Below are 26,587 nucleotides of genomic sequence, written 5' to 3'. Positions count from 1 at the left end.
CGGCCGGCGCGGCGCAGCTCACCACGGCACGGCGCCTTCGCTGCTTCGCTCTTCCTCTTTCTTCTTCGCGGTCCGTCCGCCGTTTCCGTCTCGTTCCCGCCCGCAGGCCGCCCCGCCGCGGCTCGCCTCGTTTCTGCAGTTTCGGACGCAGCTCGGTTGGGGCGAGGGGTAGCGCCAGCGCGCGTGCCGTGGGCGCGGGGTAGCGACGCGCCAGTCCATTCATTGGCAGGGGCAGGCAGGAACAGAGGCTGAGGCCATAGAGCTGCCGCCTGCCTCTGCTCGCCACGGCATTGCGTGAGGGGTTTCTGTGCTCCGTGTGTGAATGTGCCCAGCGCGACAAAATTATCGTGAAAGCAAGAGCGTGCTAATGGATTTTCTGAATTCACATTAATCCAGTATTGAGAATCATATGCAGGTAGTTTAGTTGTGTACGTTTGAAAGACCACGCTCGAGGCGGGCGCTGAGACATGAGACCTCTCGGAATCTTGTGCTCTACGAGCGTCTGCGGGTGTGCCTAGGAAAATAATGGTTCTTTCAAGAGACAAGAAATTAGATGTTAGCACCAAATTTAATTTATCTTTTTTGACAGTCTTTATCAGTTTTCAACACATGAAAATTACCTCCTTTCACACCTATGACATATACAATACAATCACTCAATTTTTTTTTTCAGTACCAAGAAATATTACTACACGTGTCTCTTATTGAGACAAGAGGTGGTCATTAGTTGCAGGACAGCAAACAAATGAATAATTATACTCCGGGACGCCAAAAGCAAAGGAAAAAAAAAGAGTTGTTCATTGTCAAAATATCCAAATAAGACAATTGCTATCTTATTTTTTAAAAACACATAAATAAGTGAATAGACAAGCCTACCCACATTCACAGTCTGCCAATGAAAGATAATTGTGCAAATCAGAGCTGATGAATGTGGTGCACATCAAGAAAGACACTTCTTACGGTACATACATAAAATATCCATCAATAGAAGTATTTTATTTTTTACTTTTTTTCGTTTTTTGGAGGAGGATTCAATGAAAGTGCTATAATGTTCAAGGTCAGGTAGGAGAACACAATTCATTAAAATGCTTAACTAGGATTCATTCATTTTAATTTGCACACACTCCTCAGTCACAGAGCAAGTCTACAAAATAAGTATAAAATTACACTACAATACTGACAATATTTATAGGTTGTAATTTATTACAGACATTTACACTATTTACAGTTCCTAGATACGTGAAATAAAATTCTAACACTTCAGTCCATGAGTCTCAACATGGTACACTTAAAATGATAGGTACAGTTGTTTGAAACAGTTGAAACACAAAAAGGAAACAAATATTAAATAACATGTGACACCCATCTTAACAGAAAACAGCTACACAAGGCAGCATTTACAAATTATCACCGAACAACTCTGTAATGCAGAACAGATCAACAACAAATCTCACTACAGTATGCAAATACAATAGTAAGATTCTGAAATTAGAAACAAAGCATCCTGTACTTAGATACGAAAAACCGAGAGATCAAACTACCTAATCGACCTACACATGACAAAGAAAATATGAATATAGTCATGGATTTTTTTTGTTTTTATCCTTTTTCAGTCTGTGACTGATACACTAGAATTATGTTTAGACTATCATTATTAACAATAGGTGATATACATGAGATTATAATGTCTTCAAAGACACATTAAGGGCATAAGGAGGCAAAAGGGAATACACAAATTTGTAACCAGCAACCTGTCCAAAAGGCCCTGTAATTGTATTAGCATACACACAACCCGCACAAGAATCATATCTTGACAGGCTGCAAACTAGCTCAAACCAGTTTCGTACAATTGAGATGCATGTTGTGTGTATGTCAATACATTATATTAGGATGAAGTAACTTTTCGATTATCTTGCATATATCATCTATTCATGTAGTGTCAGTATCGAATACATCATTACTGAGAAAGCTAGTCCAAAATACACAAAACATGTATCCCACAGGAAACATCAATATTTTCTTTTTCTTACAAAACCCTCAGTGACAAAACAGAAAGAAAGACATTCTTGCACTGGGTAATAATAAGCCATGTTAGGAAGATAGATGCTCGGTTTTCACAAACTATGAACTCATTAATAATAGAAAGCCAAGTGCATTAACAATTGCACTAAAAAATAATTGTTACTGTAAAAAAAAAGGGAAAAAAATTGCTAAAACAACAAGAAAGAAAAAAAGAAAATAATGGGAGAATGTTATTGTAATAACATCTACATCCATTCACTTGTCAAACTATTATTAGCTTAGCTTTGTTTCTTTACAAATAGAAAACAATTTCCTTTTTTAAGAATAAAAACAGGAAGAATCTTAACTTTCAATTTTATGAACTTTGTTGTTTGGTAATTCGGTGTTACAAACACCCACCTGTCCCAGTAGTCACCGAACCAGATAAAATAAAGACACATAAATTAATGACTCCATATGAATGTGAATTAACACAATAAGGTGGCAACTTCTAACAATGTGAAGTCATATCTGTTCCAGCCTTGTGTGTTCAAACACTTTCACAATTGCATTGTATATGTATATAGATGTCAACATATATATAGATATCTAAGTTAATTTTTTTTGGTATATTTTCATTTTAATTGCAGTGCAGATTTTCACAGCATGGTATTCTATGATGAGATACTATCTCTTGACAGCAGATTCTTTTTCTCCTATGGTCCATTCTGGATCATTGGGATCTTCATCACCTTCACCTGGGGCTGAATCAGTATCAGTACTAGGGGTGCCTGGTAAAGACTCTCCCTGAAAGAGAAAAATTGCAAGTAATTATCAGATAAATCCAACAAAACAATTCAATTGCCAAATCATCAGATCACAACATAATACTTACAACCACATCAGTACCATCTTGCATGTCAACATCATCAGTCAGTTCACTCTGGTCTACGACACTGGATGGATTGCTGGCAACATACGGTTGAGCAGGGTACCAATCAGGCATGACTTTCAACATCTTCTCATAGGCTTCATCAGAGAGTGGGAATGTGCGAGGCTCATATGGTGCCACCTGGGAATAAAATAAACGAATTTGTGTCACAGTGAAGAAGCCAAGACAAAGCTTTAAACCTTTATTAAGCAGTTGGTGAAGACCTACTTCATCACAATCTGGAGTGGCTGAGCGACCATAATCTTCCCGAACAAATCTTGATTGAGACAAGGTCCTGCTGCGCCGTGCAAAGTGACTGCTAATGGAAGCGGGCATGGATGAAGAGGAGCATGGATCATGTTCAGCAGTTGAAGCTCCAGGTGTTGCAGGTGGAGACGTTATTGGTGATACACCATCACCCAGAGGGTCCACAGGTGTATTTGGTGACATGGGATCTAAAACAAAACAGAGAACAAAAGGTTTAAACCTCGAGTATGATGCATCAATGCATTAAGGCAGCAACAAACTAGCCTCTAGCTAAGCTTACCTGGTGTATTGGCACCACTACTGCCAGCTCTACTATCCGTTCTTCGATTAGCACGAGGTCTAGCATTGGCATTCTTCACATAAGCCATAAACCTTTTGCGCTCCTCCACTTCACAGCGTTCATGCCTCATGATTATTGTCTCATCACTCACGTCCTCAACCTATCAATCAAACAAACAAGGTAAAACAAATATCTTGAAGAGGCACCAATTTAGCTTGACATGATAAAACATATCGGAACATTACACTCACATCACTCTCATGACTAGATCTGCGGGGAGCCCCACCATTGTTTTTAGATTCTATTATTGGTTCAGGATCAACCACTCTCCACCTTAAAAAACAAGGATGACTTTTAGTTTGAGCCAGTATGAGAAACAGATATTAAGATTAAGTATAGTGAGTCCAAAATACATACTTTGGAGTCAAAATTTCCTTGTATTGCAACTTCTCTACCCGTGCAGATGAAGCAAGACTGTGAGGAATAACAATGTTGTCAATGTCATAAGAATTCTCTCGTTTCCTCCTGAAAGATAAAAAAAAACTGTTAGTTGATCTTGAAACGGTAGAGACTTTATTAAACTTGGATGATGAGTTGAATAAAATTAAAAATATTTCATAGCGGCTCACCTTAGTGACTCAGTCCGTTCAGCAAAGTGAGAGCGCTCGTCACCAGGTGATGGGGCTGGAGAGGGATGTCCACTGCCAGAAACCTCAACTCGAAGCTCCTCAAGAGCGGAATCATCGTAGTTGTGTGCTGAATGGGCTGTAGGAAAGAATCGTGTAAGTGCTTATTGAGTAAGGGTTCACAAAAAATAAAACACAAAAGAAAAAGAGACACTCACATGAATTTCTCCTGAACTTGTACTTTCTTTTGTGCCTTATTAAAGCCTCAGTATCATGGTTCTTCGGTTTTCTCCCTAACTTCTTTTTGATTTCTGAAAAAGAAAATAAAGCAGAGGTCATTATAGAATGAGTTATTACCCATTAAATTTCAGATACAAAGCAAAAATTTATTTGTAAAACTTACTCTGAATGTTGGCGAGAGTGTGGCCAGGTTTCTTGAGCCTCTGGTACTTCTTCCTATGGTCTACCACATGTTTCTTGTTTCGAAGATCATCAAACGCCTCTCGCTCCCTTTCCCTCTCTCGCCTTTCCAGTACTCTCTGAGAAGATTTATGTGCAGCCCGCTGCATTTTCTGTTGCCACTCAGGGGTTCTCATCAAAGCTTCCAGATGGATACTCTGAGGAACATCTGCTTGAAGTGGAAAGGAGGTACAAATTATTGCAAATTGCTCACTCACTAATCAAACAGGAAGAAGCATCATCTTCCATGGCCTTGACTTGGAAAGCAGTGTGATATTTTGTTTTAAAATGTTCACTATTGGTGATGAGTTCATAATTAGCGCTCCCAATATATATTGACACTCACCACTCGGAAAGGAGAGAACAGGATGATAGGCGGGATCAAGAAGTGCTATTCTTTCTTGAACCGTCAATTGTTCGGGTTGCTCTCTGGGATATGTGGGATCACTACGTCCAGTGCACAAGGCACAACAAGCCAAGGGTAACCGGCACCCACAGCGAATGTTGGATGGACGGGCTGCTTTCTTCGAAACCAGATGAAGCCCTGCAGTATTCAAGAGTCTCCTTTTGCGGAACTTTGTATTAATAAAAGGTCTAGTCCTGCATGTGCCAGTGGCTCCCATGCACTCTGGTGGTTCTTTAACCCCTTCCACAGGATTAGTGTGGAAGCCGTTAGGTGTTTGAGAAGTATCCTGGCTGGGCGCTTCACCCAACTTGACTTCTCCTTTGTTTAAGCGTATTTGTCGGTGAATCTCAGTATGCTGACGTATGCGGTATTCCAAATCTGAAATCTGAGCCTGAAGCCATGTCCATCGACTCGCCACCCCTGCTCGCTCCTGTGCCCATCTCCAGGCTGCTCTCTTCATTCTGCAACAAACAAACGAAACAAAATTCATTAGAATCGAGTGACAAGAGATTCAATCAGTACCATGCACAACGGCATACCATTATAAAATCAAAACCCCAATACAAGGATCAACCCTCTCACATCACCCGCCACCAAACGGTATTGCATCACCCCAACACAACGTCGGCGGTATGACGCAACAATGTCACTACAAGTGCAGTTACACGTTGCACCGGGCCAAAGAGCCAAAAGTGTCCCCACCATCGCACGCCATGGTCCCCGGCTGAGGCCGGGTTACTTCGTCTGATGAAACGTTGGGCCAACGTTGCCGGGATACAGAGCGCAGAGCGCAGCGCGCGCGTCCAGCCGGGTGCGAGCTTCCGCGACGTCTGCCCGCCCCGCGCCAGCCCAGGCCCGCCAGAGGACGAGGACGAGTAGGAGGAGGAGGACCACCACGAGGTCTGCCGCCAGGCCGCGGCGCGCCGCCCCGCCGGACCCGCCGGCAGGTTCAGACACGCCGCGAGGCGCGAGGGGCTCCCATCGCCGGGCCAAGCGCCCTGCCCTCGCCCCGTCCCGTCCCACCCCCCGCGGCCGGGGGGCAGGACTCCGGGGAAGGGGGAAGGGGATCGGAGGAGCCGGAGGCATTGCTGGGCATGGCGGGGCGAGTCACACACTTGATCACGGAGGCGGCGACGAGGCGGACCGGGAATAGAGAGAGAACGGCCAACGGGGCTCCCTCAACCCTTGCCGAGCCCGCGGCGCCCGCGGCCTCAGCGGGCCGGTTCCAAACAGTGATCTCGTCTCTGTCTCTCCCTTCTCTCGCGCGACAGAGCCCTGCTCAGAAGCATCCCGCAGTCCCAGGCAGGAAGACGGTCCGACCCGCCGGCCGCACCCCCTTCCCCGCCGCAGTCAAGGTCACACGCAGTGCCCGGCAGTGCCGCGCCGCCCCTCCGCTCAAATTCGCGACCGCCACCGCCGAACCGTCCGCGAAATCACCCGGGCGGCACTTGTGGCTCACGGCAGCCGTGCCTGATAGTGACAGGGAAGTAGCGAGGATCAACCTGCTGGGCGGGGCAGCCACCCAGGAGCAGATTCGTCGCTCTGTCTCTCTCGCACCCCTGCGCAACGCTCCCTGAGTGCGACGGGCAGCGCCGCAACGCCTCTTCAGACACAGCCTCGCGAACAGACTGCAAGCTGCAGTCAAGAGCGCGTTAGCCGCGTTAGCCGGGGTGAAAGGGGTAGGTACCAGCCGGGCAGGGCCACGCCACGCCACCGCGGAGCTGAGGTCCCGGTGCCCGGTTCAACGCCCGGTCGCGGCCCAGGCCTCCATCGATCCCTTTCTACTGCGCCGCCCCGCCCGCCCGCGCGCCCTCCCCGCGGGCAACCCCGCCCCGCCCCGCCCGGTCCGAGCGCCAAGCCAGAGAGGCCTAGGGGCTGTAGACTGTAGAACGTCGCAGGGCCCTAGAGCAGAGCAGCCTGGAACAGCGCACAAAATACACCACCCGAAAAGAATCCATTACCCCCGGTACTCGAACCCCAGACGAGAGCGTTGTTCGACAGTTTGATTACGAGATAAAGCCGGCCACGTGTCGGCGGGGCGGAGCGGGCCCTGGCAATCAGCGGACAGCTGCACGGGCTGCATGGCGAGGCGTGGCGCGGCGCCAGGCTGGGCTAGGCCAGGCCGGCACACCCCGCCAACGTGTTCCAATCAATCACGCTGGAGGCCCTGCACGACCTGCACGCCCCGGCGGCAGCAGCGGCGCAAAGCCCGCCAAACGTCCCGGGGGAAATGGGCCAGGCAGCCAGGCCGACGCGGGCCGGGCTGCGACACTTCGCAACCAACTCCTTACGAATTGCAGATCGCCCTGCGCTGCGCGTCGCCCTGCACGCCCCCGGCGGCCTAGCCGGCCCAGCCTGGCCGGCGCAGGCAGGCCGGCCCGCACGGCCACAGCAGCGCGCCCCGCACCCCGCCGGCCCGCACGGGACTTGAATACGTTATCGCTTCCCGGTCCGATAACCCAAGTGTAACGCGGCCCCCAGACCCCCGGCAAGCCGCGCCGCGTCGCCGCACTGCGCCGCGCACCCATTCAAACCGCGGCGCCATCCATCCGCCAGGGCTGCCACTCGACCGGCCCCATCCGTCGCGGCAGTCGCGGCGCACCCACCAGGGCCACCAACCGTATCGACCTTCCCGATCGCCACGGCCTGCACGGCCTGCAGGCCAGCACAGACACGAACGGCATTCGTGACTCACTCCGTACAGTGCAGCGCGCGGCGGAGGCGGCAGCAGGCGGTGCAGCAAGCCGCTTTAGTCAAGCTGTGCTAACGCTGCAAGTCTGGACGGGCTGTACACCCTGTTTGTTCCACCGCGGGCCCCGTGGCCCCCGCGGCCAGGCCTTCGCTCCTTCGGACCTCGAGGCCTTCGGGGCCGGCAAACACAGCAGCAACGCACTGCACTGCAAAGTCAGGGGTCCAGCTGCATCGGCCGGCTTGCCTACCAGCCAACCCCACCGCCATCCTCGGCGCGCAGGCAGCAGGCAGGACCCGACAGACACGAAGCAGCCGAGCAGTCATGATAAAGCGTGACTCACAGCGCCGTGCCACATGCTCAGCAACAACACGCCAAAAAACGACAAGGTGTGCGGCGCCGTCGCGCAGCAAGCAGGACAGGGCTGGCACGGAGTGACGGAGCCCCTGCCAGAGCGGGGGTAGGCAACCCGACCACAACCCTGCCACGGGGTGGCCCGCTACAAGGCGCTGGGACCCCTGCCGCATTAGGCAACCGGTCGGCAGGGCAACCCGAAGGAATGCCTACCGCCACGGCGTTTCCTGGTGGGAATCCAGCGTCGGGCGGGGCGCGGGCACGCCGTCAACCCCTCCACTTTCCGCACGCGGCCCCACGGGCCTAGCTTGCCTAGCCCCACGGGGTCCTCGACGCTGCGGCGCGCACGGGGGACGGCAGGACGGGCGTTCGCTCGGCGTTCGTTCGCAGTCCGCCACGCCCAGGCACGCACGCGGAGCACGCGGCGCGCACGCACGTGCGGGGCCGGCCGGCACGAACGGCAACGACCTCATCCCACACTACACGGCCCCGCGGCCCCGCACTGCGTCCGTCCGTCGGCCCGTCAGGTCGTCGGCGTGGTCCTCCTGGCCGGCAGACGCATTAGAAAGACCGCGCCAAAGCACAGCCCGGCCCGCGCGACGCGCACACCGCAAAAAAAAACTTTCACGCCAAATGCCCGCACAGGCGGGCGGTCGTTACCCCGCGCTACGTAACCTCATGGACAAGCTCGGCGCGTGGGGTAGCGACGGCCACCGATAGTTCACGACCGGGCTGTACGGCGCAGGCCGAGAGCCCCAGCAAACCGATTCCCAGAGTCGCTTTCGTCGCTCCATCTCTCTCGCCCTCGTGGGGCGTCCACGAGGGAGCGAGGGAGGCAGAGCGACGAAAATGGCCCCCGGATTCACAGTACCCGCGCATTTCTACCGCGCATTCAGGCGGCCCACGCTTTGGCGGGCAAACCCGCCGGCAAGCGGCCACGCCAACCCGAGGGGGAAGTTCTGTGGCGTCAACCGCCCGCACGCCATTCCCGCCAGCCTCCTCGGCGTCCCCGGCGCGTCCCTTATCAAGCACGCCCCCTAGGTTTCACAATTGGCTCTAGCGCCAAACGACTATCAGCCAATGGGCAGCCACGGCCCCGCCAACCCCACCTCCACGTCAACGTCGAGCCAGCCGGGGGGCCAACGCCACGCCCGAACCCTTGAACGACCTTTGACAACGCCGGGGGAGCGGCGCGGCTCGGCTCGGCACCGCCACGGATCGGGTTCGCGCCGCCGGCCCGGCCGCTCGACTCGTCCTGCCGCGCTGGGGCGGGGCTCGGGAGCGAGCCAAGCCGGGGCAGCCGCAGAGCCAACAGGCGCGCCGCGCCTCGCCGCTCCGCGCTCCGCTGAGCTCACCGGGGAGGCGAACCGGCAACGCCGCCACCGGCACGGCCACGTGGCAACGGCGCGACCCAGCCCCAGCCCGGCAAGCCCGGCCTGCGCCGCGCAGCGCGCCTTGCCGCCTTGCTGCCGGCCCGGGAGAGGAGCCGAGCCGAGCCGGCCCGGGATGGCGTGCAGCTTTACTCGCCGGCTTGACGAGCGGAGCAGCGCAGCCGCGCCGCACGAGGCAGCGGCCCTGCCGGGACGGACGAGCCGAGCCGGCCGCATGGGCCATGGCGCGAAGACACACACACACTCACACACACACGGCGTAGTGCACCACTATCACGACGCACCTGCCATCGCCACCTGTCGTGTCCATGAATGAATCGGACCCGAATTGGGCCAGCAGAAACAAGGCAAAATGAGCCGGGGGGCTCGGCGGCGACCCACGCCCTGGACACCGCCACGCAGCGTGGACGCAGCGTGGGCTGGGAGGGTGGCTCTGGTCAGACCGCCAAGACCATGTTCACAGTGGCGTCCACGACGCCAACGGAAGCCAAACCCTGACGTAACGCTCTCGTTAGGGCCCTGGAGTCGACGCGCGGACGGACAGCCAGGCGGCCAGGCGGGCGGGCAGCCACTCAAAACCCTTCCGAACCTCAGGCCCTCGCTGCTGCAGCAGGGTGAGGGGCGTGAGCGACGCCCTCGAGGGTCCTAAGGCGACAGGGCCGACAGGCGGCGCGAACTGCAAGCACCTGGCTGCAGCATGAATTACCCCCCGGGACTCAAAAGGCCGCCGGAAGAGCGAGAGAGACAGACAGACGGGCTGACAATGGCGGCGCTGGAAAAGGGGAACGAGTGCAAGAGAGACAGAGGGAGGGGCGCGGCGGGAAATTCAACCGCACGGCACGAAGCGCATGCGGCGCGGTGGGTACGTCGTGGCACATCCACGCCACAGACCGCGGTCGGGGCCGTATCAAGCGCACAGCAGGGCCAGCAGCAGGGCTCGATGCACCGCCTCCTGCCTCCAGCTACGCCGCCGACTGCGCGCCACAGCCACGGCACAGCCCAACCGCACCATACAGGGCCTTCTCAAATGGGATGATTGCGAGGGCCAGGGGCGGCCGGGGGGAGGAGGGCAGGGAGGGCCTTGCTCTTGGGAAAACGCAGCAGCAGCAGTTCGTGCGGCAAAACGCACCGAGTTTGTCGTCCCGCTCGCAAAGCACATCGTTCGTCCCTCTCGCACTCTCGGCACGTCCCGTATCGGTGCGAGAGAGACCGATAGCGACGTAACGCCATGCGGAATCAGTCCGAGAAGCCACGCCACCAGCCAGCCAGCTCGAGATGGATTGGGTGCAGCACAAGACGGCAGTCAACGTCCTTGCAGTGCCCCCTCCCCTTGCCTCCCATTCATTCCCTTCCCCCGCGCAGCCGCGGTGGGGTCGCGCCAGTCACTCACTCGCGGCAAATTCAGCAGACTGATTCCGAGAGAGCGGTTTCGTCGCTCTCTCCCTCGCACCGCCACGAGCGCGAGAGGGACAGAGCGGCGAAGGCGTCTCTCGCGGTCCGGTTCCCCGGAGGGCAACCAAAACCGCGGCGGCGCCTTTGCCACGGTCCATTCTTCCACTCCACTCCGCGCGCGGGAAACCGAAACCGGACTCCCCGAAGGCCGAAGGGCGTCAAAACGCCGCGAGATAACCGCCAGGTAGGCCGGCCGCAGGCCCGCCTGCTCTGCCCAGTCTGCCGGCCGGCTAGGTGATGGACTGGTGACGACTGTGGCTGACTCGATACTCGATCCAGCGCCGCCGCGCCGCCACGCCCACGGCAAGGTCGGGGGCCGACGAGCATCCACGCCGCTGCGTTTATCCACGGCAAGCAGGCGGCACGGCTCGGCGGCCAGCGAAGCAGCAGCGCCCCGAAGGCAAACCGCTGGATGGTCCCTTATCCTCGTCCTTGGACGCACCGCGCACCGCGCCACACGGACGAACAGACAGACAGACGGACGGACAAGTGCGTCCAAAGGAAAACGAAAGCCGTATCGGCGACGCTGGCCGCCCCGGCCCGGCCCGGCCGGCGGTGCAACGGAACGCATCTACAAAACGTCTTCCGTCTGCGTCCCTCGCGGCCGAGCGAGCGAGGGGGGCGGTGCGCTCAACCGGTTTTGCCTCGCGTCGTTCGTAATGATGGCACATTTAGCCACCACCTGCCAAGCAGCCGGGGCCGCGGCCGCCACCGCCACATGCTCGATACACGACGCGCGTGAGCCATGTCCGAAACAGAGCCAAACGCTCCAAAATGTCTACAGTGCCTCTGACGCGAAGTCCGGCACGCCGAGGCGGAATTCCCTCTGGCTGCAGCCTGCGGCAGTGCCGGCGGCTGGCGTCGCTCCAGTTCCCCCGCCTGGAGGCCTGGAAGCCTGGAGCCGCGCTGGAGCGCCGGCTACGCTCTCGCGGCAGCCAAGCGGGGAGCGGTGGCGATGGGCCGTGATAGGGGTGTCATTGGCGTCGATCTGGCACGCCACTGGCACACATCGCCCTTGCGTAACGCAGTCATTACGGCTGCTGCTGCCGCTGCGCGGGGTGGGGGGACGCCACCGCGGGCTGTGGACCGCGAGGCTTGCCGAGGCCCTACATCGCCTGGAGCCGCACTGCCCACAGTGCCGCGCCGTGCTGGGTACGGCCGGCGCGCGCGCTACAGAATCGGCAGCGTGGCGGGGTTTCCCCGCGCCGAGGGAATGCCACCACGGCAGCCGGCCGTCCGCTGGCCGGCTTTGCCGCGCAACTCCCTCCGCGCTCCGCGCCTGCCCATCTCGTTACCGGCGAGGTGCGAGCGAGGCGCACGCCGCGCCGACCGAGCCAGACAGAGACAGGAGGCGCCACTTGGCGGGCGCCCCTCCTCCCCAGCCCCCACCAGGGCGGTATCGATTCCGCGGGGGTGGAGGCGAGGCGTGGCGCGGCGTGGCGCAGCAGCGTGGCGCGGGGGCCGCGCCCAGCCGCCTCGCCGACGCCGGAGCCGAGCCGCCCGACGTGGAGCATCAAGGCGGCTAACGATGGCACGCCCTTGCCATTTCCGACGCCGCGCGTGGACTCGTCACCACGCCGTCAACGACGTCGCCGAGGGTGTCCTGCCAGCACCCCAGTCCCGACTGGCGGCGGACCTCGGCCGGCGGGGAAGCTCCTCCACGACGCCATGCCCGTCGCCATCGCGCCCACCCTGCATGCAGGCAGCACCGTGGAGGCCGTCGACGAGAAAACCGCGACGACTCCGGAGTGGCGGCAACTCTGACGGGCACGGCCATACGGACGCGACGCGCCTCGCCTCCACCCCCTGCAGAAGGGCCCGGCAGAGCCCCGGCACGGCCCGGCCGTGACCTTGGAACCACCCCCCGCACCGCGCCGCACCGCGCGCAGCCTAGCCCGCCTAGCGCACGGTTTACACCCAACAAAGTAGTAACACCGCAGTGTAGGCCCCTCGGTACGTGCGGCGCCGCGGTGCCCGCAACCTGCCTTCCACGGACACCGTCCCGGCTGGCCCGCCTGGCCAAGGACGCCGCCACGGTGCGTGGGCAGCGGGTCCTTGGGGGGCTGGGCTGGCTGGGCTGGCGCTTGGATGGGGGTCCCGAGGGTTTCGTTTTGGCCGCGGCGTTTTAAACTCACGGCTGTCAACACACTCGACCGCTATCGTGGCGCGATGCACGCAGACCGCCGCCTTATCAACGCCACCGCGTGCCGCAGCGTGCCGCGGCCGGGCCGTCTCGTGGCCGCGCCGCCAAAACCCGATCAGCCGCCTCGCTGCGCGGCTGCGGTTCCATCCCGGCGCGCGGCGCCACAGCCGAGCGCACCGCGCCGCACCGCGCGCCACCGGATCTAAATTCAGCACGCGCTCGAGGAAAACTCCGGCGAGCTCGTCGAACTCGTATGGCGATCCGATGGTGTGCGAGAGAGACAGAGCGACGAAACGAGCCTTCGGCTCGGAATCGCGTGGATTGAACGCCGTGGTGGTTGTCGTTGTCGACGGTCCTCTTCGATCACGACGCGGACATGGCACGACCCGCATATGCATCAGCGGGGACGGCCCGCACCGCGCGCAGCCAATACTGCCTCGTACGGCCCGCGACCCTCCACCATCCCCGCAGCGACCCCGAGCAGGCAGGCGATATTGAAAACATCAAGCCAGGCCGGAATTCATATCTCCCGGGCCGGCTGCCTGCCGGAGCGAGTGGGCTGGGCGCGGAGTGGGCGGCGCGCTCACCCTCGCGGGCGCGACCCCGCAGAGGGTGCGCGGCGGGCGGCGCGGGGAGGCTCACGGCGAAGGTGTGGCGGCAGAGGTGAGGGTGCACGATCAGGGGGTGACGAACGGGCGCGCGACAAGAGGACGGCGACGACGTCGACGGGTGCGTGGCGGTGAAAGACGCTAATCAAATCAGGAGCCCAAGCTGCCGGACTCGTCGGGCGCTTGCTCCTTGCTTCCCGGATGTCACCTCACCGGCGTCCCCGGCGGGCGTCCCCGACGCCAGGCAGGCAGGCACGCCTCCTCGCCGCCACGCCGCGCTGGCGTGCCGGCCGGCCGGCGAGGGACGCGTCCGACCCCGGCGGGGCCCCGCGCCGCCCCGCACGCAGCCAGTGCCATGCCTCACTGCGGCGTTGCCACGTCTCCCGGCAGCCTCAGCGTCTCCAGCCAGCCAGCAACTCCAGAGCCGTACCGGCCGGGCCGCTCTGCCCGGCTCTGCCGCTCACTTGACTCGGACGACCACGGCCCCGGCCTCCACGGCCATGCCGGCAAGCTGGGCAGCTGCCGAAGCCCGGCGCACCTAGAGCGCACCGAACCGCACCTGGCTGCAGATGCGGCAAAGGATCAGCTGCAGCGATAAGCGAGCCGCGGGCCAGGAAGTCGACACGGTGCACGCCGTGCACGCACGCAAAGGGCGGCTACAGTTTATCTAATCTGCCCGTAACACTTTCTGACGAGTGGGCCTCGAACACGAAACCCTGGTCTGGTTTCTAGGGAGCCGAGTCAGCAGCGTTCGAGCGAGACCGCGCGACCGCGTCACACAGAACCAGCCCGGCCAGCCTTTGGAAGGTTTCCGTCCGCACGGCCAGCACGGCCAGCACGGCGCGCCTGCAGGTTTCGCCGAATCGGGAGCACATCACATCGCAGCAGCAACGCCGAACCGCACCTGCCGCGACGCGCCATCGCCAGAGGGAGGGACAGGCAGTGCAGTGCACCTACACGACCACCACCCCTGCGACGCGCGGCACGCGCGACACCTTCCCCGGTCAGTGTTCCCTACCCCCGACGGGGCCCAGCGTGGCCCCGCTCGCGGCGTTGCCAAAGCTGCCCCTGCGTGGGGGGCTGCAGGCGCGGCGCGGCGTGGCGGGCGTGGCGTGGTTTCGTAGGGCTGGCCTAGGTCAGGGACTGCACCGCCACGCTCGGCCACCAGCTCTGCGCTCTGCGGCGCCACCGACGCCGTCTTCCTCGTCGACAAATCTCCCAACAAGACAGACCTCGCCGTGCACCGCCATGCACCGCCATGCATCCTGCAGTCCCGCCGGCCGCGGTTACGGTTCGAATCCCCGCCGGGGACCGCCGGGGCGTGGGCAACTTCCCCTTCCCCCTCTCCACATACACACACACACACGCCACATGCACACTGTACGCGCTCGCCCCTTCAAAACATCCTCCAAATAATGACGTCCTTTACTGGCCCCGAGGGGGGAGGGGAGGGTGGTGGTGTTGCTATCTGAGCCCGCATAAGAGGGCCCCGCCCCGCCCGAGGACTTCCCTTCCTCATGACGAGCTGCCCCCACCACCCCCCATTCGTGGCCAAAGAGTTGCGACGACAAAGAACAGCTACGGTGTAGCTCCACAACAGTGGCTCGCGCAGCGCGGCGCCGTGTGTCACCAGCGGTGTCAACGGGCAACATAAGGGGACGAGTGTCACTTTCTCCACTGCAAGTCCACGGGGCCTCGATGGAGGCGACGACGACGTCGTCGTCGACGGGCATCATAAAGCCGCCGGCCCGCCCCGGGCCTCTGCCAAATAAGCAATGAAAATGAAAACAAAACTCCGCCTCGCCGCCGGCCAGGCAGCCAGGCAGGCAGGCAGGCAGCCAGCCAGCCAGGGGCGGAAGGGCGGCATCGCGGCAACGCCGCAGCAGAGGCGCGAAGCAAGCGAAGCGGGCAGACCGACTCGACTCCATCAGTTTGGCAAAGTGAAGGCACGACACAGTTCCCCGGCCGCTCTGGCCGCCCTGGCCCCGCACCGCGCGGCCCCGCGGCCCCGCACTGGGCGAGCGAGCGAGGGAGGTCACGAAGACAGGCTGACCCGTGCCGTGCCCATGCCCCAAAAACCTGCCTGCCGGGCTCGCCGGGTTGACTCACAACAGGAGGGGAGGGGGGCGTAACCTAACCAAATTAACTGATTTTTTTTTGTGGAGGAGAGGTGGCGGTGGCGTCTACAGTACAGAGGCCTAGGCCAACAACAGAGATTTCATCAAAATATAAATCTCCAGAGTTTACTGATCTCGCAAATTTCTCCAGGAACGTAGAATCAAAATGTTTCCAACTTTGTCTTACTCAGAAAGTATGAAAATCCAGTCAAATTTTACCATATTTTTACAACGTCATAAAGAGAAAGCCTTCACAAAAAAACATAATTTCGGGCTTTTCCCATAACTCTTATGACCACAAGGACCTAAAAAGACCCAGGCCGTTCAAATTTTTATTGTACACAGCAATTTCAAGGGACGTAAAGTCCTTTCCATGAACACAAAGACTGCCGCCGCCCCAGCAGGCGCCCGGCACGCCCTGGGCACTGGAATTGTTTTGTGCGTTGGACACGCGTTGGGCGACGCCGCTGGATCAGTACGTCCCCGCCACCACACAGTGCCCCTGCGGTCCTGCCGCCCTGCCGCCACTTTCCAAGCGCGGCGACAGCTAACGGGCCTCGTTCGTTCGCTTCGACGGGCCGAGCGAAAACAAAAAAAAAAGGAAAGGGAAACGAAAAAACAGAAAAAAGGGTCAAAATGCGTCGCCGCATGGCGCTCCAAAAAAGAAGAAACGAGGGCGGGAGGGCTCGATGCAGGCGGGGGCATATCTGCAACGCCAGCCACAGCCAAGCCGTGGGAAGGGGGAGAAGAGGGCCGGCCTGCCAGCACTGCCAGCAGGGGTGCGGCCTGCGGGGCGGGGCGGGGCGTCCCGAGGCGCCCCCGAGCAAAGCACGCCGCCAAACTCGCAACAATGTCACCCCGCGGTCCTCGCGGTCCCCGCCAGGCGCCACCAGCACCTGGACAACACTACGGTACACTACGGTACACCAACGCCAGCGCGGCAAAACACGTCCGTGCCTGCGGCCGTTCAAAACTGCTACGTACTCGCAAACAAAGAAAGAAATGACGCTTTTCGACTGGCAAGCAGCTCAGCGGGGAAAACGCAGTCGGTCGACGTTCCCGCGGTCCCACACAGCACACACACTTACGAACTAGCGTGCCGCGGCCGCGGGTTCAAGCACCGCCCCCGCCGCCAAGTTGGCCGTCGTCGGCAGCCTGATTCCGAACGGAGCTCTCTCCCTCTCCCTCCGCTGAGGAACGCCTCTCAGCGCGAGAGAGACGGAGCGCTGAACTGTACGGAAAGGAATCGCTCTGCTGGCCGCCGGCCTGGGTGTCACGTGACGCCGCGAGGGCCCCGCGACGCCCCTTTCCTTGGCGGGGCCCTCGCGGACCCTTCCGGACCCTCCCGGAGACTGGCCCACGGCACGGCGTGGCGCGGGGCCATGGGGCCCCCAGTGGGTGCAGCGCGGCGCAGCGCAGCCTGGCGCAGCAGCCACGCGGTGGACAAAGACCGCGGCCGGGGCCACGTGGGGCTGTCTGCGGGCTCAATTTGAACAGGCGACTCGGGTCTCGCTCTCTCTCTCTGTCGCACTCGAGGGGTGTCCCGCAGGGGTGCGAGAGAGACAGCACTCTTCAGAGCCGTCCCGCTGCGGGTGCGCGAGGGAGTTTGCATCAGCGCGGCTGGCCCAGCATCCAGTGCAACGACATCGCCTTGCCCAACAGAGCGGCAAGGGGGGAGCCGGGCAGAGCGGGGCAGGCGGATGGCTTGCCCGTCAGCAGAAAACACACACGCCACGCCATGGCGTCGGATCGCTCCAGGCCCGCCCGGTCTTCACGCGCGTCCAAAACGACACACACGCCACGCACTTCTCCGACTTCAGTTGGCCACTGCATGGGAGGGGCACGAAAAGCGTTGCCCCCTTCTTTTTCCCATAGGTAAAAAAGGCGGGGGTGAGGAGAGGGGAGGGTCGTCACCATGGTTGCGCAACGGGGGCACGCCGTGTGGCACGCCACCACGCGGCGGGCGAGGCGCGGCGCGTCACCGCCACACTCGCGGGTCCGCTCCCTTTGTCCGCGCCAAAACCGCCTCGGCAGCGCCGGGACTCGAACCCGGGGCCCCCGCCAGTTTGTTTTCACAGCGGGGTCAGCCTGCAGGGCCGCGGGGGCCGCAGAGGGCACCTTCGCCTCGCCTGGCTTGGCCACTGCCGCCACCACAGCGGCGAGGCGCGGCGAGGCGAGGCGGGCTGGGCCAAGCGCCGAGCCCGACTAAAGCCGGACCAGGCCGGGGCCCAAATTACGGGCTCCGGCCAATTGGCATCGAAGCGAGTCCAGCGAGTCCAGCCAGCCGGCTAAGCGCTCCAAGACAAAGGCACGCTATCAGCCCGCCACGCCGCGGAGCCCCAACCAAATCCCTCACACGCCGCCAACGCCGCGCCGTCTCCCTCGCACCCCCTGCGGAACGGGCCGCAACCCGCGGGTGCGAGAGAGTTCGGCAGCGAGCTGCAGCGCGAAGCGAGACCGCCAACTTCCTCATTCCTCCAATCGCGGGGCTGCCTGCCTGCCTGCTGCCTGCCGCCAGCAGCGTCAGAAATAAAGCTGACCGCGGCGGCGGCCGTCGTCGAACCCGGGACATTTGCATCCGAGCGAGTCGCGGAGTCACGTGCCGCGCACTGCAGCAAGAAGGAAACCAAAGGCCCGGCTAAAAACGAAGTGCAGCGAGGCCCGCTACGCCGAGCGCTACGCGCCGCGCGAGGCTATTTGAACACGCGGCCACACGACGCCACGGCCAAGCTTATCTAACGGCCGCGGACTTCCACGGGACGACTAAAGGGCCTTACCCCGCACCACGCCGCGCCACGCCGGCCGCGCCGCAGGGGAGCTCGCCGCGGCCAAGAAGGCCCACGGCGCGCCCAGCTGTGTCCGGCGGGGCACTGGCGGCTTGGCGCGTCCGAACGGCAACACTTAAAATAACGCGCCACACCATCGCGGCCCGGTGGGCCCGGTGCCCTACCTCCCTCTCAGTCGCACACCACGCGCCGCCACCGCGGCCCAACGCGCGCGACAGAGAGGACTAGAGCCCCGCCGGCCGGCACGCCCCGCGACGCACCGCAGCGGCGGAGCCAGGGGCAGCGCCAGGGGTACGCACCCCGCCCCGCGGCCCGCGGTCGCCAGCTTCCCGGCCGTGACGTCGCCACCAAGACACCGTCCGCGCCGCGCGGCCCGGCGGCCAGGCCCTCGGCCAGCGCAACAGAAACAAGAAATAAATACGCAAACATGGATCGATCGACGCGGCCGATATAGAAGCAGGCCGCGGCCAGGCCCGCGACATGCGAGGGGGGCGTGGACGTGGAGGGGCCGCGGAAGCACACGTAGGCCGTCCGCCGCGACCCTGCAGGGCCCTGGCCGGCCGGCCGCCGGGAAGGAAGCAAGGGTTGCCGCCGCCCGCCTAAACAGGAACTCTAGAGCAACCGTTGGTAGACGGACGGCGGGGAGGGGAGGGGCGGACGGCGGACGCGCTCAAAGCAACCCGTTGTTCGCCGGGGTCAGGCAGGCCGCCGACGCCGCCTGGTACGCCGCGACCGAGCCCACAAAGCGAGTGCAGATCCCATCTCCACGCCGCCACCCTGGCCGCGGCGACCGCGCCGAGCTCCTTACGAATTCCGTCGGCGACAACTCCAGCGCGTGTGCGTCAGAACAGCCTCGCGCAGCCACGGCGCGTATCAACACCAGGGTCATAAACGCGCCGCGGCTAAAACAAGACTTCGCCGCAACAGGTCATCAAGACCTGCCCGCCCTTCGCAACCGGAGGACCCCGCCGACGGCGCCCTTCCGACCCCCGCAGGCCCGTCGCATTCCCCCGCCACAGCTACGCCCCCGGCGGACGTTTAAAACCGTCCCTTTCCCCGTGGCGGGAAGGGGGAAAGGGAGGGGGGACGCTGGGCGGTAGTACCTGTGCCTGCGCGAGAGGGAGAGCGTCAAGCGACGCGAGCGCGGTTCACCAACCCCGCCGAGTGCAAGGGGACCACCCCCGGGAACCCTGAGGTACCTGTGGGCCACCCTGGGGACCCGCGGCGCCCTGCGCACTGCCCGCCCTGCCTCCATCGATTCTGCCTGCTCTGCCTAATCGAGTTTGGCGAGCACGCCACCGGCACGGCAGGGGCACGCCACTCTGGGCCGGCCTCGCCCCGCCTAGGGGTCAACACCCAACAGACAAAGAGCAAAAACGCGGCGCCGCCGCCGCGAGTCGAACCCGCGACCGGGCCGTGATCGCAGACGGCTGGCAAGGATGCAAGTCCAAGGCGATAGCGCGCCAGTCTGGCAAAGGCCTTATCGAGGGCCACTGCAGCTGCAGCAGCAGCAGCGCATGCAGACAGCAGACGGCGGCGTCCAGCTCGGCGGCCCAAGACAGGGAATGACCCACACTGCAGCGCTGCAGCCAACCCACCGTCACCAAACCAGATTGCAGGCAATTGCTCGGCGCAGTCGAGCGGCAACGCGGAGCAACGCGCGGCATTCCCCATGCCCCGCTCGCTCCCCATTCCCCCCGCGAAGCGCGTAGCCTGGCCCTGGCGTAGCGCGAAGCCCGGCCACCCGGGCGGCGTACGCTACTGAAGTACGTCCAGCTACGTCCTGCGTCCGACGCAAAGTCCACCCGGCCGCCCCGCTAGGCCCGCTCGGCCCGCTCGGCCCGCCAGCTCCGAGTCCGAGGTGGACGACGACGGCGATAAACAGACTAGACTGCAGTGATTCATTCATGTAGCGCGCAGCGACGCGGCGCGTACAACTCGCAGGCCCCATTCAAAGTAAAATCCCTGCGAGTCGTACGGGCCGGGCCGGGCCGGGCAGTGACATGCATCCCAAATAGAAACAAAACGGAACTCTGGAACTTAAAGCCTCGTAGGTTGGGAGGGTTCAGTATCTCGTGGAAGACAAAAATAAACCAAGTTTCATGCAACTAAGGTACATTTGGCCAAAGCCGCAATCCTTAGAGCGACATGCCCACAACTAACAATTCAAGTGATTTTAATGTATACAGCTGCCAATGTTAGTCCTTAAGAGGACTGGAATACGTACGAGACCACAGGCAGCCACAATAGGGCAGTGCACTTGAATGAAACTAAAGAGGGAACGTCAGACTAACCAGAAGACATGAATGCGATTGAATAAAGCCAACCAGAAATGACGAGCAAGGGCCAAGCTAACAGATAAAAAAAGAAGGCGAAACTTACATAGGCAGGGGCTGCTGGTGGGGGTTGTTGTAGGACACCATTTCATCACAGCTTTCTCCTCCAGAACTGCTCGCAGTCACATCTGAATCCATGGCATTTTCCACCATGCGGAACTGGGTATGAAGTTGGCCAGCCACCTTCTCCACTTCCGCCCTCAGTTCAGGGCCAACTACAGTGACATCTGTGCCCAAAGGCACTGTTGCTGTCCGATCACTGGACCCTGAACCGAAGTAGCGATGCTGAGGGTGACGATTGTTGGCTGCTGAGTGAGCCGAGTCATCAAATTGCCTCAACATTTGCGTAATAGTTCTTGGAGGCCTGACCCGACTCACTTCCTGAGACTGAGCTTGGGTCTGAGCCTCAACCATTAAGCGTTGTGTTTCTTTCATTAATCCATTAATTTCTTCACTCGCATGCCTGCCCATGGTCTTAGACTGCAATTTACGCAAGCGTCGCAACAAAAACTCACAGCGCCGCTCTGACTGAAACTGCTTTTTTCTTGCTTCTTCTATTCTTTCATTGGCATTGCATTCTTTGGCAGGTTCTGTCATTGTAGTGTCAGCATCAGGCATGTGAGGGTCTGGGTCAGGATCTCCACACATTTTCATTTCCAATTCATTGAAAATATCCCTCTCAAAGTTGAAGGCCGAAGATAGGTCTGCACCCTCTGAGATCGGAAAAATAGGGTCTCCCTCCACATTTTCTACCTGCTCTTGCGCTGCTGACAATGCTTCTTCCAATGTGCCGTCCTCTACCGTTGACTCCATGCTCTTGAAAACTTGTAGCAACTCGTCCATGTTTGGGCCGATATCATTGCTGTTGATGGCAGCACCCAAGTTCTTGAACAGTTGATCCACCTCTGGTGGAAGGAAGCTTTCCTTGAGGAAACCTCCTGCCTCCAAACTGGGTGTCATCCCTGGATGTGATTTCTGTAGGCCCATGTTATTTGATTGATCTTGGTTGGAGGAGTCACTATTCATCATAAAGCTCCTTTCCCCGTTTTCTCCCTTGCAATCCGAGACGTCAAGACACGGAGTGAGGCAAGACTCGGCAGGGATGATGAGACGAGGACGGCTTGGCTTGAGGTTGCCCAAGCCGTTTTTCAGCTTAGTCCCATTGATGCAGACACCGTTACCGTTGAGGATGTTGTCACTCTTCAAATGCCGGGCCACATCGCAGAAGAAGATTTCATCGCTCACAGCACGCACTGCAGCCGTTGGGGATGCAGGTGACGAATGTGATGGGAGCAACTTCAAGTTCTGAGTTTGACCAGGTTCCGTCAAGGCTGGGGCCATGACAACCACATCTGGCTCCAAGCCTTTTCCTAATCTCACTCATCCATGAGATTAGTCAGATCCTACAGACAGACAAAGTCACACATCACACTCGATTCCAAACACTGACACATAGTGACTAGTGCTAGTTGCAGCAACACTAAACATTCACTATTGATTCAATCTTTTGACTGACACTGGCAAACAATTGTCACAGTTATTTTTGAAGCAGTCTGGGCGCACATAACCCCAACTAAGCGATCTGAGGGCACCCATCATACCCGGTCGCGTCCACACCACTCACTCAAAACAAACATTGCGGGCAAGGGCCTCTGCTGGGCTGAGGGGGCTGGGGGCCCACCGGCTTGACGCGGGGACAGCCCTGCCCTGGCCCACGTGATGGGGTTGGGGCTGGGAGGGCTCAGGGCTGGCCGACGGCTAGCTATGCCAACGGGCGGACGGCGGCGGCGTTCTAGAGCCAGAAACACCATCTCCACATCGCAGCGCGGCGCACAGCACAAGCACACGGCCGCAGGCGGGCCGCTCAGCACCGCGCTATGCTACGCCGCTACGCCGCACCGCCAGCCAGGCCCCACGCGAGGCTCCACTCGTATATCCAATGTATGCACACACAACACAGTCACAGTCCACGGCTTAATTTGGCGGCGACGAGCCGATGCAGCCGATGCAAGGGAGCAGGCCGAACAATGGCAGGGCTCAGTACGCCGTACGGGCGGACTGCGGGCTCCAACGAACGGCGCGCGGCGCAGCTCTGCGCAGCTCCCATCCACCACGACGGAGCGGAGCGGAGACGGACTCGGAAAAAACCTCAACGAACCTCCAAGGCCGAAGCCCACATCCACTACTGAGCTCACTGCGGCAGTACCGCCGTACTTCCACCCGAAACTTTTCACTGTCCAGAGACACTGGGCAGGCACAAACAAATACTTTGAAAAATTGCACTTTGATTTTAGAAGCAGAAGGCCGGTCTGTTTTGTGCACTGTTTATTATTTGGTTTGCATCGAATAGTTGGTGTGTTGTTCAGGTAGTAGTCTGACGTCACTTTATGGACCCCTCTCCACACGCCACTGCCGATTGGCTGTTGAAAGCGCGTCACTCCCAGCCCGCTTGGACACACATTCTGCGCATATTGAGCGCCACAGGGCCTAGATCCGACACGGTACTCACAATAACGCACAAAATTCGTCACAAACAGACATTTTCCGGTCACTTTCGAGGCGTCGCCGACTCTCGGGGCGAAGTTGAGAGAGAAACGTAATGGCGGCCGTCCCGAAGTGAGGCCCGAGCTCGGTTCGGTCGTGAAACGGCACGGCTGTCGGCAGCGCGGGAGATGGTGGGGAGCCGAGCCGATGCGACATTTTAAAACCCGAGCCGAGCCGAGCGCCTCCCGAACGCGCGCCGCGCCTGCGCAACGCGCGCTCGGGGCCGGGCCCATAGTCCGTCAGCCGCCACCTGGCCCCGCCACCACGTGACGCGGCAACTAGAGTCCAAACCACGCCGCCCGGCCATCCGCCATCCGCGTCGCCTAGAGAACATCGTGGGGAAAGGCAATTGCAATTGTCGGCGAAAGCCTCTCCGAGGGTATGCCTCTAACTGCCGCTACGAGTTCCCAAGGGTACCCTGGGCACCCGGTACGCGTGAAGACAAGCGATCGGGGCGCACGCATTCCACCACACCCAACGAGTCGTACTTCCCCCTCCAGGATAAAATCTGATCTAAAGATGCTTGAGGCGACCAGAGAGACGACAGCATGGGCCAGTAATGTTTTACTTAAAGATGAAGTCCAACTGCTGACGTCGCTAGGATTTCCCGATTTCTCCTGAAGTCACTCGAACTCGATAGCACCCCACGCGTGAAGATGCGCTGCCGGTGCCACGAAGTGCCGTGTGACTCGTGAGGAAAGAGAAGTACACCCATTAAAATGGGTGATGAGGTGGTTTGCTGCGCAAAGTAAACAATCAAACCTAAGACAAAGTCGGACTAGTTGTGTCAGACGGACTGTACGTTGCCCCGCCAATTCCCCCCACCGCCGCGCCGACCCCCCCGAACACGAAGGCACCCGAACCTCGCCGACGAAGGCCGAAAGCAAGCGACGCCGGCCGAGAGCCGAACGCTCGGGATCACACCATGCCCACCCCTTACTTTCAAATTCTTGAATACTTTCATTTCCCCAAATCCAACCACAAGTGCATGCACTTAAATTATTTGCACGAAATAGGGCCATTGACCCAACTGTGCAATCTACGTTTTTAAGAGCAAAAAGATATTGCCTGTGGGGGAAAAGACGGTACAAGGGAAGACAGGAGACAAACTCTGTAAATTTAGTTAGGTTCAGAAAGTATGCATATTTTCTGGTTAGTACCATGAAGAGGGACACACTCTGTAAGGAAATCACACTATTATAATGCGTATATTTGCATAAGCTTACCTCAGAGTAAAGAGATATCCAATAAATGATGTGCAAGAAGATATCCAATGTGATGAAGTGGTTAATCCATTGTATCCAGAAGGTAATGCACTTGAACACTGACTCTAAACACACTTTTCAAACTGCACACAACACATTCAGCCAATAAAGCCACAATATTTCCACTAATAATTTGATCACTGAGACCTGAACTTTTTTGAGCAGCAACATTTCAACACTAATGATTTCACTATTGACACTGAATAGAGAGTTAACTCTCTTTGGAATTAATTTTTTGTCGCACTTGAAACTTGACAACACAGACGAAGACACTGATACGACTCCAAACAGCATCTAGAACAGAAAAGTTAACCGAAAAAGAATTACATCACTGGCAAAAAAAAAAAAGATCAGGCAGCGGGGTACACTGACAAACCATTTCCATCAAAGAACATGCACTTTGGAATAATATTATAACAATGAAAATAATCTATGTTCAATTCAAAACTGCTAAGAGTCCCCAAAGAAATTAAAAACTGCTAGTTTAAAAACAAAACAAAAAAAAAAGTACTTTAAATCAAGTTTAACTTTTATTTCTGTTCTCATCTGACATAATGACAAGTGAATGTGTGTTTTGAGGGTTTTTTTTTTTTAAATTGTTTAAAAACAATGATTTTATTATTATTTATCTGTCTTGTGTCATAAAATTACAACACAAAAACACATTATGTGGTTTTATGACGAAACAACAGGCTGTGAAGCCGGTGAGCAAAGCTAATGAGTTGGTTCTAACATTCTAGTGCATACTGATCTGAAGTGTGCTAATAGTGCTCCCTGATACACATTTCTGAAATCTGAAAGGATTCTTGCCATAAATTATCCTAAACAAAGATAAAATAAAAATGTTTCACTGATTAAAACATGAAATGACATGATTGGAAGAATATGTGAGGCAAGTTACAAAAACAACAACTGCTTACTCAAAAGATAACCCAAACCTAAAGGCCACCTAAAGAGCAACAAGCTCATGAACTTAACCAAGATGGAAGAAGACATCAACTCACTGACAGCATATAAAGGGATCATTTCAAATCAATGCATTAATAGCACTGATCCTTTCAAGATAAACAACAGCGACGCCACATTCAAGTAAATTGACGAAATAATAGATTTGGTGTGACAGAGGTTGATCAGCTGATGGGCCTGACATACACCAAACTGACCCAACATATCACATAGAGCGAACAGGAACGAAGTACGAGTGAAATATGATCGTGCATACGCTATGTGACCGTTATTGGGTGCATACGATGCCAAAGAATCATTAGGTGCCGTAATTTCTTTTCTATGATGAGAAAACAAAACTGTGTAAGTCTAAAACGCAACCAATGAAAGTAGCTTCCTAGCCTACATGACAGAGTGCACGGACATCTGTCAGGAGAAAACTCTGACACATCCCACACAGAGCCAGAACGTAAAGTGCAGAAAAAGTATCAAATCTGCTCGCAGACGTTCTAGATGTGACATAAATGAACTAAATTCGTTAAAAGCCTTCACGAAAACCGTGTTTCAAGGGAGATCGCCAGGGAATATTAGAGGCTTCGTAGCTGATCCTTTGACACACTCAAAACGAAAAGATTGCGCACAATCGGTGTAAACCTGAAACTGTGAAGTCAAAAACGCACTCTACTTTCAATCATCGAGTCCTTACCTTCAAATGTCGGGAGAGAAACAGATTTTCTTGAAAAGGAGATTTATGATGAAGCGCACAGTAAAGGACCGACGTTATTTTGTTTTCAGCACGGCCACCATGACCATCCCTTTTTGCGTGGAAAAGATGTGAAAATCGGGGAGGCAGTGATGACGCTGATTGGCGGAAGTTCAAACGCGGCGGGATTGGTGCCCTTCTCAAGATGTCTTGACGACGCACTTTTCGCCAAATTTCGTTCCAGTAACGTTTCAATCAGCTGTACGAACGCAGCTGGTCGTTTC

The 26,587-nt window shown here is 57.9% G+C and overlaps 1 protein-coding gene across 4 annotated transcripts; it reads right to left on the bottom strand.

Moving 5' to 3' along the window:
• Positions 1-549: 549 nt before the first annotated feature.
• Positions 550-26,399, bottom strand: LOC117640810 (KAT8 regulatory NSL complex subunit 1). Of its 4 annotated transcripts, XM_034377707.1 has the most exons (13): positions 26,307-26,399; positions 24,617-24,949; positions 20,893-22,249; positions 4,911-5,431; positions 4,509-4,736; positions 4,324-4,416; positions 4,109-4,244; positions 3,897-4,004; positions 3,731-3,812; positions 3,480-3,639; positions 3,161-3,387; positions 2,897-3,073; positions 550-2,808 (listed from the first exon to the last, which is right to left on the bottom strand). In XM_034377707.1, the coding sequence occupies exons 3-13, from the start codon at positions 22,185-22,187 to the stop codon at positions 2,689-2,691; spliced, it is 3,147 nt and encodes a 1,048-aa protein (XP_034233598.1). In that variant the 5' UTR covers positions 22,188-22,249; positions 24,617-24,949; positions 26,307-26,399; the 3' UTR covers positions 550-2,688. The 4 variants fall into 4 exon arrangements, with proteins under 4 accessions (XP_034233598.1, XP_034233597.1, XP_034233599.1 ...); XM_034377706.1 differs by lacking the exons at positions 24,617-24,949; positions 26,307-26,399 and adding an exon at positions 23,356-23,507; XM_034377708.1 differs by lacking the exons at positions 24,617-24,949; positions 26,307-26,399 and adding an exon at positions 22,471-22,987.
• Positions 26,400-26,587: the final 188 nt, after the last annotated feature.

This window comes from Thrips palmi, unplaced genomic scaffold, assembly GCF_012932325.1.
Source record: "Thrips palmi isolate BJ-2018 unplaced genomic scaffold, TpBJ-2018v1 HiC_scaffold_15, whole genome shotgun sequence".
NCBI lineage: Eukaryota > Metazoa > Arthropoda > Insecta > Thysanoptera > Thripidae > Thrips > Thrips palmi.
This window is presented reverse-complemented; position numbering and strand designations above follow the sequence as displayed.

Excerpts from the sequence above, each read along its gene's own strand:
- LOC117640810 (XM_034377707.1), bottom strand. The coding sequence starts at position 22,187 with ATGGCCCCAGCCTTGACGGAACCTGGTCAAACTCAGAACTTGAAGTTG. Across the intron at positions 5,432-20,892 it reads CACCAGCAGCCCCTGCCTAT|AATGAAGAGAGCAGCCTGGA; the intron begins GTAAGTTTCGCC and ends TGTTTGTTGCAG. Across the intron at positions 3,074-3,160 it reads CCACTCCAGATTGTGATGAA|GTGGCACCATATGAGCCTCG; the intron begins GTAGGTCTTCAC and ends TTTTATTCCCAG.